Source organism: Camelus ferus, chromosome 20 (genome assembly GCF_009834535.1).
Source record: "Camelus ferus isolate YT-003-E chromosome 20, BCGSAC_Cfer_1.0, whole genome shotgun sequence".
Lineage (NCBI taxonomy): Eukaryota > Metazoa > Chordata > Mammalia > Artiodactyla > Camelidae > Camelus > Camelus ferus.
In genome coordinates, this window is record NC_045715.1 from 17,472,358 (window position 1) to 17,485,753 (window position 13,396).

Sequence of the window (13,396 nt, forward strand, 5' to 3'; positions counted from 1 at the left end):
GATCACTCCTTAGGGAAAAGAACTGCCTATGGCATATTCAAAGATAGATACCTTTTCTTGTGCTTAATGGTCTTTTAGAGCACATCACCTCTAAAATCAAGTAGCAGAAATGATCCAGGTGAAAAAAGGCTCCTGTGAGTAGCTGTGACTGAAGGCATTTGGGTAGAAAGTCTTGAAATGGGCCAGGCCTTGCCCCCTCTGCCTTCCCCTTGCACATTACCAGACTCTTCCAGCCAGTGTCCGGCCACCTCCCTTTGTCATCTGTCTCATAAAGAGTATTGGCTTGAGTTATTCCCAATAGTGGTGACCCATGATTATTCAAAAAAGAGTTTTATAAAAAATACACTGTTTCTGCCTGGAGTTGGGAGACTAGAGAGAGGCACAGAGCAGGCCACAGTCACACCCATGGATTCATCTTCTGCGAGTGGATTAACAGTATGAGTTGTGGCTTGAATCCAGGTCAGTCCCGTAACAACATGCACCTCAGTGTCCTTGACCTTTGAGTTCTAAAGCTTTGTTCAAATCTAGCATCCTTAAACTAGCACATACACATCATTTGCTAAATATCAACTCAGTGACAAGAGTCTTTGGAAGATCAAGATCTTTGGAAGATCAAGAACAGTTATCCCTCCAGAACTTGACAAGTGCTGGAGTCCCCTTTCTTGATGGCAGAGGGCTGTGAGGCCTGCCCGGACCTCCAAGTTGCAGAGTGGTGTGTTCAGACACTGAGGGTTGTGGACGTGGCATCCCTGCGCCAAGTCTGAACTAAGAGTTCAGACTATTTCCAGCCCCCTTGTATTCACAAAGGCCCCTGCTGGGGAAGAGGAGCTATCGGCATATGGGACCCCATGGGTGATCGACATGTTCTTAGCTGAGTATTGGAATCGAAACTTCCGTAAATGTTCTCTCTGGGAGTGAGAGAGGCATAGCTGAGAAGCAGAGTTAGGGATGACTTTTGTGAAGACTAGCCTGTTTTGCTGCCTATATATTATGTAAATGTGATCAGCTAGTGTGCAGAGAATGGAAAGCAAGAGGGTGAATATGGCTGTCATTTGGGGAGAGCGAATGAGTACCTGGCCTTTTCATTAAGGTCGCTGTTGATACAGTGGGGCTTATGCTGTGGATAAGATATCTGTATTTTAATATCACGGAGACCTTCTTTCTCAGCTGGAGTGAACTTCTGGTCCTTTGGACTGCTGACTGATGGCTCATCTTGAGATTTTGCAGGTGATTTGTTCAACACGGCCCTTGGCAGTGACTCCTAGAGTAAAACTAATAATCCTACAGGGCCAAGAAGCTGTTCCAGCTCACTTATTCTTCTTACATGACAGGAGCATTAAAGTAGCATTAAAGACCTGTGGGTCATACCACAGCCCCCAGCCTGTACTGACATGGTGCCGCTGCTTCTGTCTTACAGGTGCTAACATCATGCAGAGCCTTCCTGGTAACAGCACGAATCCCCACCAAGGTAAGTGTCGGTGAGTTTCCTCCTAGCAGCGTGTGCGTGCGTGTGTGCACACACACACACTCACTTCTCAATTACTTAGACTTATGATTCAGGCCAGTGTGTCCGGAGTTCCCTTAGTACAACTGTATTTTCTTTCTTCCTCCCTAGAAAGCACCTAAATTGTGATGACAGACATGTTTTGCTCCTTTGCTTCCTCTCTGTGTGAAAAGGCATCCTGAGAAAAGTGGTGAAAGCTTTTGTGCTCCTCATCCCAGAGGCTTGTGGATTTCGGTTATTTTTCTCTCTCAACTGGGGCAGGGTTTACACTTTCTTCAAGTCTAGTTCTTATTTCCTTCAGTCCACTAATGGCAGATTTTTCTAAGGTTTTGACACGTGGGAAATAACCTTCATAACTCTGGAGAGTGCATTTCTGGGAACATGGCCAGCACAGCCCTCCTCCCTGGGTAATTATCAGATCAGGGAAGTGTCCACAGAGAAGCTGGATTGGAGGATCACCCCATGTCAACCAGAGTGTTAAAGGGGTCTTCACTGGTCAAAGGTTCAGCAGTCGGCAGGAGCACAGTGCATTTGGGGAGCTGGGGTGTTGGACCCAGGATGGTGGAGGCTGTGGAGGGAGAGAAACTGATCAGGAAGATGGGCAATTGACATGGATCACTGCCTGTGGAATAGTGGGGGTTCCTGAAGGACCATCACATAGTCACATTTAGACTTGCTCTGTTGTCTTTCAGATGCGGGCTGTCTTGCTGAGGGTAGAGGTGGGGTTAGTGAGAGAATGATAGAAGAGCTACTGAGAGTTTGGGCTAATTCCTTCCTCCTGTTGAACCAATCACTAGTGTCTCTGGTTCTGTCTTAAAGATGTCCTCAGGTCTTCCTGCAGCCTGCCTGTGTCTCAGCTGCCTATCTAGTCCTCCTGCTCAGTGACATTCTTTAAACTGTCTTTGGGGTGGGCTGGAGTCAGGGGAGGGGCAGTCGTGGGGACTGAGAGCACAGGCCTATTAAAAAAATAGCTGTGGATGAGATTAGAGAGAATGGCTTGAACCTTGCTGTGATGTCTGTCCGTCTGTGTCAGTGACTCCCCTCCTCACCATTAATAATAACTGGACTCTGATGAATCACATCCTCAGCCTGTCCTCCCTTGCTGGTCACTGGAACTGCAGGTCTACTTCTAGTTTCCACCCTGCCCTAGTTCACTGAATGCCTCTATGCCTTTGCAAATTCTTTTTCTTCTGCCTGGATTTCCCTTTTCACTCCTTCTTTGTTTGGCAAACTTGAAGTCATCCTTGAGGGCCTAGCTGAAATGTCTCAGTGCTCCCCTGGCTCCCTGGTACTTCACTTATCCCTGGGACAGCCCTTAGGTGAAGCAGGAGCATCTTAACTGACCTCCACCTCACCTCACCAGCCAAACTGAGCAAACTGCCCATGCTATCCCCAATGATGCTGACTGATACCAGCTGCATTTTCATAGCTGCTAGGTTATAGGAGAATGTACCTGCTTACACCTGTTCCCACAATTGAATGAGATGCCCACCAAGGGTCAAGTGGTTTGTTTCCAAACCTTTTCAAAGCATTTATAATTATAGTAATACATTTTGAGATTAAAGATATTTTACATATCAATAAAATAGGCTGCAAAAGGAGAGAATGTCTATGAAATAGTGACTGTTGATAAAAGTTAATTTTTTTTTAAATTACTGTCTTGTTAAGGACCAGACAACTATTAAAGACTGGGGGGAGGGGAGCATAATACTCTAGAGAACTTAGTGCCCTCATATTGCTTGTGTCTTCAAGTTCTCACTCCATTTTAAAGAGCTTGACTTGGAAGTTGGGTGCCCTGCATTTCTGGGTGTGGCCTGCAGAGGAAATGCCATTGGAAAGACAGCCAGTGGGCTTCACTCAAAGAGGAAACTTTGGAACTATACCCAAGGCTGAAAATATGTTTATAACTTTTAATTCAAAATAAATGAAGATAGAGAGGTACTCTTTTCAGAAAATAATTCCCAGCTTTAAATGACTTTTCAAAACCCACCAAGTATAGATCTTGATAATGATAGGTAAGAACACTTCTGTGCTAATTGAATTTTTAAAATGTGCCTCCAGGGTGATTTAACTCTCAAGAGGACAAGATAGATGTCTCATTCCTCCTTCTAATCCTGACACATAGTAGGCTTTCCATAAATGTCTGTTGGTTGACTACACAAATAATGAAAGAATGAGTTATCTTTCTACCTCCAGTTCTCATGACCATACTTCAATGTATTTAACTGGAAATTCAGGGATTCTCTGTTCTAAGATTTATCCTACGAAATGTGTAATGGTACGACATAGCACCAGCAGGCAGAACTAAGGGTTTTATGGGTTTGGTTCTGGATAGATTGTTTTCCCATGACATTTCTAGTTTTAAGGCGAGAGGATAGAATAAACGGATCCAACTCAGTTCTCCATTGTCTTTAGTCCCATGCCCTGTGACTGTTTGCTGTACTCGGATGAAAGACCGCAAAACTGGGGGAAAGATTAGTGGCTGTTGTCCAGGAAAAACAGGCAAAGAGTACGAGACTGGAGATACTTTGAAGAAAAAGAAATGCTAATTACAGGAGAAGAGAGGAAGGGGCACTTGTTATTAAAATAGAGAGGAAATAAATGATCATTTATATATATGCAGAGAGAGAGAAGACTTAACTCTGTGTTTCACTGAAGCACAGTTTAAAATTCCTAAATGTTGTATTTGTCTAAATCCGTTCAAAGTCGTAACTTGAATGAAAGACAGTGGGAGGAATGATGACTCCCATGAGTGGTCAGAGTGTAACCCAAAGAGGTAAGGGTCTAGGAAGAAGGGAAAACCCAACATTGTCTTTATCCTGATCTGATTTACAGAAGCAAAATCTTGAAATCAGGGGAAAAGGTATATTTAGATGGTTCCCTTCATACATTGACTGCTCAACAAATAAATACTGGAGTAGAAGTACAAAAACTTTCCACTGGGTTTGTCCCTGGATGAAATTTAAAAAGCCAGACTTGTAGTTTGCTTTCAGTCCTTTAGGAAAGTGAATAATACTTTTCCTGAAATATGATATATCAAAGTCATGTCTTACTGAATGAATGGAGATAATAAAACCAGCTGACCTTCAGAAGATGCCCCGTACTTTGTTTGCCCTTGGACTGTTTCTGATTGTAGCATTTTTACTTGGAATTGCAGGTTTTAAAACCCTCATTACTGGTCTTTATTTCCCTCTCCCTCCTCAATTGCAGCTCGAGGTAACCTTCAGCTACTTGGAGATTCATGGCGTCATCTGCAGCAAGCCAGCTCAGGTGAGTGCGAACAACCTGTTTGTCATTCCTGAAAGGTCAGGCCTTTGCTTGAGTTTCTGAAACCAGGAAACTGCTTCTATTTGGTTCACTATTAAAAGTTTCTTGAGATAATGTTGAAAAACAAGATAAGGGAAAATGGAGGTTTCTAAATGAGAGACTGAACAGGGGCTAGGTGGGCAGGGGTTGGGAATTTGTGATAAGGGAAATAGGTTTTCCATAACACAATTTGGAAAGAACTAATTAGCTCTAATGTTAGCTGGTGATGTATACATGAGAGTGCTGTTCCTTAGAGATGCACAAGTTTTAGCACTAAAATTTCATAGCTGCTCTACAGTACAATATAAGGTCTTTCTGGGAATAAAGTGATGAATGAATCTTTTGGTATTAATAAAATGTAGATTTTTTTTTTTAATTGACATACTGTCAGTTACAATGTGTCAATTTCTGGTGTACCGCACGATGTCCCAGTCACGCATATACATACATATATTCATTTTCATGTTCTTTTTCATTAAAGGTTGTTACTAGATACAATGTAGATTTTAAAAGATAGCTTTATTGAGCTATACGTAACATGCAGTCAACTAAAGTGTATAGTTTGATATGTTTTGACATGTAGACCGGTGAAACCATCATCACAGTCAAGATACTGAACATACTCATCACCCTAAGTTTTTCTCATCTGTCTTAGTAAACACTCCCTCTCACCCCTCCCCACTGCATTCTCTGAAATTTTATGTGAATGGAATCATACGGTGTGTGTACTCTTGATTGTCTGCCATCTTTTAGCCAGTATAATTATTTTGAGATTGATTGATTTTGTTGAGTGTCTCAGCAGTTCATTCCTTTTTATTGCTGAGTAGTGTTCCATTGTATGGCTATATCACAATTTGTTTATTCATCACCAAGTCATGGATATTTGGTTTGTTTCCAGTTCTTGGCTGACAAGCAAATGTGCTATGAACATTTATGTACAAATCTTTGCTTGGATGTTGGCTTTTATTTCTAAAGGGTAAATAATAAGGAGTGGTGTGGCTGAACTGTATGGTGGGTATCTGGTAAACTTTTAAAGAAACTGCTAAACTGTTTTTCAGAGTAGTTGTACCATTTTACATTGCCACCAGCATTGTATAAGAGTTCCAGTTCCTCCACATCCTCCCCAGCACTGGTATGGCCAGTGTTTTAAATTAGCCATTTTAAAAGAGGTTTGTAATGCTTTTTCACTATAGTTTTAATTTGCATTTCCCTGATGACTACAGATACTAAGCATCTTTTTATCTGCTTATTTGCAATCATATATCTTCTTTATTCAAGTATCAGTTCAAATCTTTTGCCATTTGAAAAAACTGAATTGTTTTCTTACTGTTTTAAGAGTTCTTCATAGATAAGAGTTCTTTATAGATTCTAAATACAAATCCTTTATCAGATATATTATTTATACATATTTTCTCTCAGTCTGTGACTTGTCTTTTCATTTTCTTTAAAGTGCTTTTCAAAAATCACTTTTAAATTTTGATGAAGTCCAGTTTATTAATATGTTATGGATCATGCTGGTGTCATATTGAATAAATCCTTGATTAACCTAAAGTGACAGAATGTTTTATGTCTTCTAGAAGTTGTATACCTTTAGGTTACACACTTAGGTCTCTGATCCATTTTGGGGTAATTATTGTATGTAAAGCAATGTGTGGATCAATTTTTTCTTTTTTCTTTTGTACTATATATAGTATTTCCACTTGTTCCGGTACCATTTGTTTGAAAGACTTGTCATTTCCCCGTTGAACTAGCTTTCACTGTAGTTGAAGATCAATTGTTCACATAAATGTTGGTCTATTTCTGGACTCTCTGCTCCCTTTAATCCTGTCCTTCTGATCTATTTGTCTGTATTTATGCTATTATCATGCTGTCTTGATTATTGTAGCTTTATAATAAGATTTGAAATCAGATAATGTTAGTTCTCCAACTTTGTTCTTTTTCAAAGTTGTTTTAGTTTGTGAATTGTGAAGTTGTTTGTAATTCCATATGAATTTTAGATTCAGCTCAGTTTCTATGAAGCGGCTGAGTTTTTGATTGGGATTATATTTAATCTATAAATCAGTTTGGGGAGAATTGACATCTTAACAACATGGAGTCCCTGACCCAAGATAAAACCGTGTATTTCTCCATGTATTTAGGTCTTTTAAAATTTCTCTCAGTGGTATTTTGTTGTAGCTTTCAGTGTATAGGTCTTATACATCTTTTGTCAGATTTATTTTTAAGTATTTCATGGTTTTTTTGATGCTATTGTAAATAGGATTTTTTAAAACTTCGATTTCCAGTTGTTTCTTGCTGATATATATAGGTACAATGGACTTTTGCATATTGTTCTTATATCCTACAATCTTGCTCTACTCATCCATTAGTTCTAGGAGCTTTTTAAAAAACAGATTCCACCATTTTCTACATAGATGATTGTGTTGTTTATGAATAAAGACACTATTACTTCCTCCTTTTTCAATTTCTTGCCTTGTTGCTGTTGGGAGATGTTCCTCATGGGTCTCTGACGCTCCTACATGTCTTGCTGGGTATGCCACGAATTCAGTGCTGGGACTGCTCTTTACCCAGGTTACTTTTCAGGGTTATGTTTGCAGAGGGTGATTTTGTGGGATGATGGGATGTTTCCCTTCTAAGCAAAGAGCAGGTTTGCGTACCATTTACTATGAAAAACAGATTACCTGAGCTCAATGGTTCATTTCCTATAAGAAACTCACTGTGTGTGCGGGCATCTCTCTGAGTCCTCCATGTCACCCTGTGGGACTCTGGGGAAAGGGGGAGTGTAAGCAAACACGATGCTCATGCCCTTTCCTGTACCGTGAATAATAAAGTCCTTTGTCTCTAACCCAGGAATCTCTTGTCTTCTGCCGGTGTTGATGAAACAGCAGCAGGCTTGTAAGGAGGGCAAAATCAAATCCCAAACCCTGACAGTTGCACTGCTAAGACCTCCCAGTACAGTGCTGAATAGAAGTGAGAACAGATACCCTTGATTTATTTCTAATCTTTGAGGGAAAGCATCTTTCTTCTTCCATTAAGTTTGGTGTTTGTTGGTTTTTCATAGATGCCCTTTATCTGATGGAGGAAGTTCTCTTTTGTTCCTAGTTTGCTGAGAGTTTTTTTTTAAAATCAGGAATTAGTGTTGTGTTTTGTCAAATGTTTTTCTGTTGAGATTATTGTGTGCTCTTTTCCTTTTTTTTCTTTTCTTTTTTCCTAATGGAGGTATTGGGGATTGAACCCAGGACCTTGTGCATGCTAAGCATGGGTTCTACCACTGAGCTATGCCCACCTCCCTCCTTTTCCTTTTTAGTTTGTTAATATGATAATTTTTATTGATTTGTCAGATACTAACTCAACCTTTCATTCCTGGGATTAACCCCCCTTGGTTATGATGTATTTTTCATTTTCTATATTGTTGGATTTCGTTTGTTAAAATTTTGTGAAGAAACTTTGCATCTGTGTTACAGGAGTTATTGGTTGTAGTTGTCTCTCTTTTTAAAATGTTTTTACTGCTTTCTGTATTAGAGAAATCATGGGCTCATAGAATGAGTTGGGAAGTAGTTCCCCCTCTTGGATTTTTTAGACAACTTTATGTAGTGTTGGTATTAATTCTTCTTTAAATATGTGGTTGAATTTACCAGTCAAGTCATCTGGACCTGGAGTTCTGTCTTAGGGAAGGTTTTAAACTACAAATTCAATTTCTTTAATAGATGTTGATACTTTCGTATATTTTTTCTTGAGTGAGCTTTGGTAGTTTGTGACTCAAGAAGTTTATACGTTTCATCTCAGTTGACACATTTAGTGTTATAAAGTTGTTCGCAGTACCCACTTGTTATCCTTTAAATATATGTAGAATATCATTCCTGATATTGATAGTTTGGTTCTTCTTTCTTTTCTGTATCAATCTGATTAGAGGTTTACCAAATCTTTTAATATTCTCAAAAAATTTGCTTTTTGGTTGCATTGATTTTCTCTATTGATTGCATTGTTTTCTATTTCAATGACTCTTGCTCTGATTTTTCATTTCCTTCCTTCTACTTTTTTTAAATTTTTTAAACTATGAAGAAAATGTGTGTGTGTGTGTGTGTGTGTGTGTGTGTATGTGTAGTTTGTTGATAGCATCCCTAACAGAAATTGTCAAAATCATCATTTCACATTGATCAAGTTTATATACAAATCCTTGGAACTTTTCCATAGTTCATCTTAGAGCATTGTTTTATCCTATGTGTTTATCATTCTCCAGGAACTGGAGTTTGGAAGAAAAATTACAGCGCCATATGTTTGCCCAAGTGGGCAGACATATGCAGGAGTGAATGATCACTCATGAATGATGACATAACCAGGGACTTCTTGATGGTCTTAATTCAGGAATGTTTATGTTTATGATGTGGGGGTTGCGATGGAAACAGAAGGGCACTGTTGAAATGTTAATGCCAAGGTTATATTCAGAATATGATTAGACCTTGGTATTTAATTATGAGAAAGAATGTTGATATAGCAAGACCAATTTTCCCATGTGGCTGCTGGAACTGATCTTATCACATGTGTAGTCTTGTCCCTTCGGTAAGTCTGGCATTCAGAGGAACTGGGTGCAAAGCCATCCACCTCAGTCCCATGGAGCGGTTCTGTCCCTGTAAGTACCAAAAGAATAGCTCTACACCATCACCGCAGGTAACTTTGGAAATGAAATGACTATATAGTGAAACAGTGGTCCTGCTTCCACACAGGACCAGCAACTCAGACACTGGCAATACGAGTCACTTAGTGGTATTCAAAACTTGATGCTTCAAAATTACCTATGATGTTTTTAAAAAATGCTGATACCTCAATTATTGGGTGTGAGATAGGCCAAAAGGATGTATTGTTCAACACGGGGGGGTATAGCCAATATTTTGTAATAAGGGTAAATAGGGTGTAACCTTTGAAAGTTGTATAAAAAATTACAAGAAAACACTGATACCTCCAGCAGTAGTGGTACTCCCCCCACCCCGACCCCATACACGCACTCATGACACTCAGGGTTCCGTATGTCTCTCGTGGGCATTTGATTCTGTTGTGTCCCAGAGGCTGAATATGAATAACCTGTGTAACCTCAGGACCCTTGATGTCTCTGGTTTCGAGTTTTTCTGATGAGACATCATAAGGATGATGGAGTCTGCCTGTGGCACTTGCCATCTAGCCTTGATTAGAACCCTTTTTTTCTGATGTTCTCTGGGTTTATTAACTTTTCTGTCATTGCTGCTTTTACCACTATTTAATGATAGTTTGTAAATTCAGATAAAATGCCACGGGACATACACATTTCGTGAATGTGAGGGAGAGTGAGTGAATGTGGTATTGAGTTGTTGAAATGTGACTTTTTACTATTGCTCTTTTCCTCTTTCTCGTGGAAATATGGGGAGAACTTTATCTTGTTTTAAAATTCTCATTGCCCGAAGACTTGATGGTGTTCAGGTTCTGTTGTCCACGGTCAATAAATAGAGACTAACGACTGTATAGTTTTACAGTTATAGTTTTGGGATCGCTTCTTGTACGACTGAAATGCCTGCTAAGATTTTTTTTTTTTTCAAATTATAAGGCTGATTGTTTGCTCTGTCACAGAATGATTTTGGTAAATGGCTGTTTCTATTTAGAGAAGAAAAACATTTTTCAGATCTGTTGGCCGGATTTTAGTGAAAAAATGCTTCTTAAAAGGTTACTCAGGTGTTTTTAACCTTAAAAAAGGAGGTGAGATGGGATTGGGAACTTGGGTTTCCAGTAAGATACTGGCTCTTATATCTCTGTTATTTTAAATGCCCGTTGGCGCTTATGGATTATGTTCTGCTAGGTGTCTGAGCAAAAATGGTTCTTTCTATTTTCCCCAGAATGAAATAGGAGGGAAAGAGCTATCTGAGAGGAAGTTCTTTCTCCTGATGAAATGTTGGGGTGGTTATTCTCACCGCTCTCTCTTTGTTGCAGTCTACACATTGTGCAGAGGTGGTGATATTATGCAGGGCTCCATGAATGCTTTCATGTAAGGTTGCATTCAAAGCCCTCATTTCTTCCCCACCTGTCACCTTTTTTCTTCCCTGTCATTCTATTCAATCTTGTACAATTAAGGATGATTAGTTGTTAAGATTAAGTGGAATTAGAATAAGCTAATTACTAATTACTTGTACCCAACTGTGAACTGCATAGACAGATGCCCTAGATGTGAAGAAAGAAGACGTATCCTGTAGTGGGAAATACAAGTCCCAATGGAGGGAAGGTTGGGGGTGGGGTGTCGAACATAGACAAGATGGGTACATCCCAGAGTGCCTGGCTTTTTACAACATCCCTAGGCCCAGATGTGTGCATATGAAACGTCTGAGCCTAACTGCACAAAGCAGCTTTAATTGTATTTAAGATGCCTCACTTGAGATGTCCTGGGATTGTATTAGTAAATAACTCTGGGTATAGTAATGCTTGCAGCCTTTGGTGGGGGGGATATCTCTTGGAGCAACTTCTGGAAGACCAAACAGTCTTTGCTTAGAGAATTTCAAAGGCAACCCATTAATTTTTTGAGGAATATGCTAAAAATTAGGATTAAAAAATGTGTTTATATAAGGAGCCAGCTAATTGGTACAAAGGTGGTATAAATTAAATACTTGTTAACAGATTCCTCTAGGGGTCCTTATGGGAAAATAACATTTTAAGGACTCATATCACTCAAGTGTTTTTCTTTGATCTCATCATTTTGACAAATAAATTGCATTACTTTTTCTTTTAACATAAACACATTGAAAGAGTATTTTTTTTAAATCTAGCTAATTTTAGAACAACCTAAAGCAAATCTAAAAGCTTCTTTGTTAATCCAGTTGGTTAGCTGCACTTAAAGGTAGTTGCACATAACATTTTTATACAAATTAAGTGACAACAGGAAGTGAATGTATGAGGATATTTTGACACAGTAATAATCCAAAGGGATTGCATTTTCCGTGAATATTCTTGAGATCAAAGGAAATAGTATCTTTTTTTTAAAAAAGTGATGGAAGTTGATTCTTTATATTAGAAATGTGTTTATAATCAACCTATTGCCCCTTTTGTGACCTGCCCTTTTTTATCAGGTTGATTTATACTTATTTGTAAGACTAGCTATATGACCTCAGTGTCAGCATTTTTGGTATAAGTTTTGGACTTCTCCAGCAGTTAATTGTCGGAATGAGTCTTTGCCTACCATTAAACTTCATTGTCTTGTTCCCTTCATACAGTCCAGCTAAGTTATCAGATCGACTGTCCCAGTATCATAGGACTTGTGTTCAAGTCACCCTTATTTTACTGCATAATGGCTCCGAAGTGCAAGAGTTGTGACATTGGCAATTTGAATGTGCCAAAGAGAAGCCATAAAGTGCTTCCTTTAAGTGAAAAGTTGAAAGTTCTTAACTTAATAAGGAAAGAAAAAAAAATTGTATACTGATGTTGCTAGGATCTATGGTAAGAACAAACCTTCCATGAAATTGTGAAGATGGAAAAAGAAATCTGTTTTGCTGTCACACCTCAAATCGCAAAAGTTACAGCCACCGCATGTGATAGCTGCTTAGTTAGGATGGAAAAGGCATTAAATTTATACAATAAGATATTTTGAGAGAGAGCGAGAGAGACCATGTTCACATAACTTTTATTTATAGTATGTATTATAGTTGTTCTATTTTATTGTTAGTTATTATTGTTAATCTCTTCATGTGCCTAATTTATAAATTAAACTCCATCATAGGTGTGTATAGCTGGGAGAAGCCTAGTATCTGTAGGTTTCAGTACTGTCTGTGGTAACAGACTTCCACTGGGGCTCTTGGAACGTTTCCTGTGGATAAGCAGGGACTACTGTATATCGTTGACATCACTTAAGAGAAACGATTTAAGGAGTCGGACTCATTCTTAAGAGGCATCCAACCCGGTTCTTACAGATGGTCGTCGAAACTGAGAAGTACAGCCTCTCCATGAAGATGGCATCGCCCGAGGATGTGAGCGAAGTGCTGGCTCACATCGGCACCAGCCTGCGGAAGATATTTCCCGGCCTCTCCCCAGTGTGAGTTCTCCTGGGGGCGGGGGAGCAGGGAACGTGTTCTTCCTCACAACGAGAACAGCCTTCCTCTTGCCTCTTCCCTGGGTTCCTCTCCCATACTTGTCTTAAACATGAAATATCAAAACCCTCACTTAAACCTTCGGGTTTCACGTCTGATATTTTCTAGACAGCCGTGCCTTATTCTTTAAAGAGCTTGAGTGATGGAGGGGTTTGGCAAACCTTTAACCTCTCCTCCTAACAGTAGAATGGGACTTTTTCATTTCACCTGAGATTTACCCTCGTGTGAATTTTACCCACCGCTATTGGCAGAATGTCAGGGGCCAAATGCTTTGAAAAAAGGCATCAAGTGTAGTATTAATGAAGAAGGAGAATGCTTCCTTTTCCTTGGGGTTTTTTTTTCCCCCTTTTCTTTCCTTTTTTTTTCCCCTTTTCTTTCCTTCCCCCCCTTTTCTTTCCTTTTTTTTTTTTTTTCCTGTTTTCAGTAAGAGGAAACTTAAAAAAAAAAAAAAACCCAACATTGAAATTAGCCTCTTTCATTTTCTTCTGTGGTG

The 13,396-nt window shown here is 39.3% G+C and overlaps 1 protein-coding gene across 7 annotated transcripts in view; it reads left to right on the plus strand.

Annotated features, from left to right (window-relative positions):
• The window catches only part of CARMIL1 (capping protein regulator and myosin 1 linker 1), a 281,411-nt gene that overhangs the window by 112,599 nt on the left and 155,416 nt on the right, over positions 1-13,396 (plus strand). For all 7 annotated transcript variants that reach the window (XM_032462599.1, XM_032462600.1, XM_032462601.1 and 4 more), the window contains 3 exons: positions 1,418-1,468; positions 4,715-4,774; positions 12,727-12,848. In XM_032462599.1, coding sequence (XP_032318490.1) covers positions 1,418-1,468; positions 4,715-4,774; positions 12,727-12,848 — 233 coding nt within the window. The remainder of the gene's footprint in view (positions 1-1,417; positions 1,469-4,714; positions 4,775-12,726; positions 12,849-13,396) is intronic.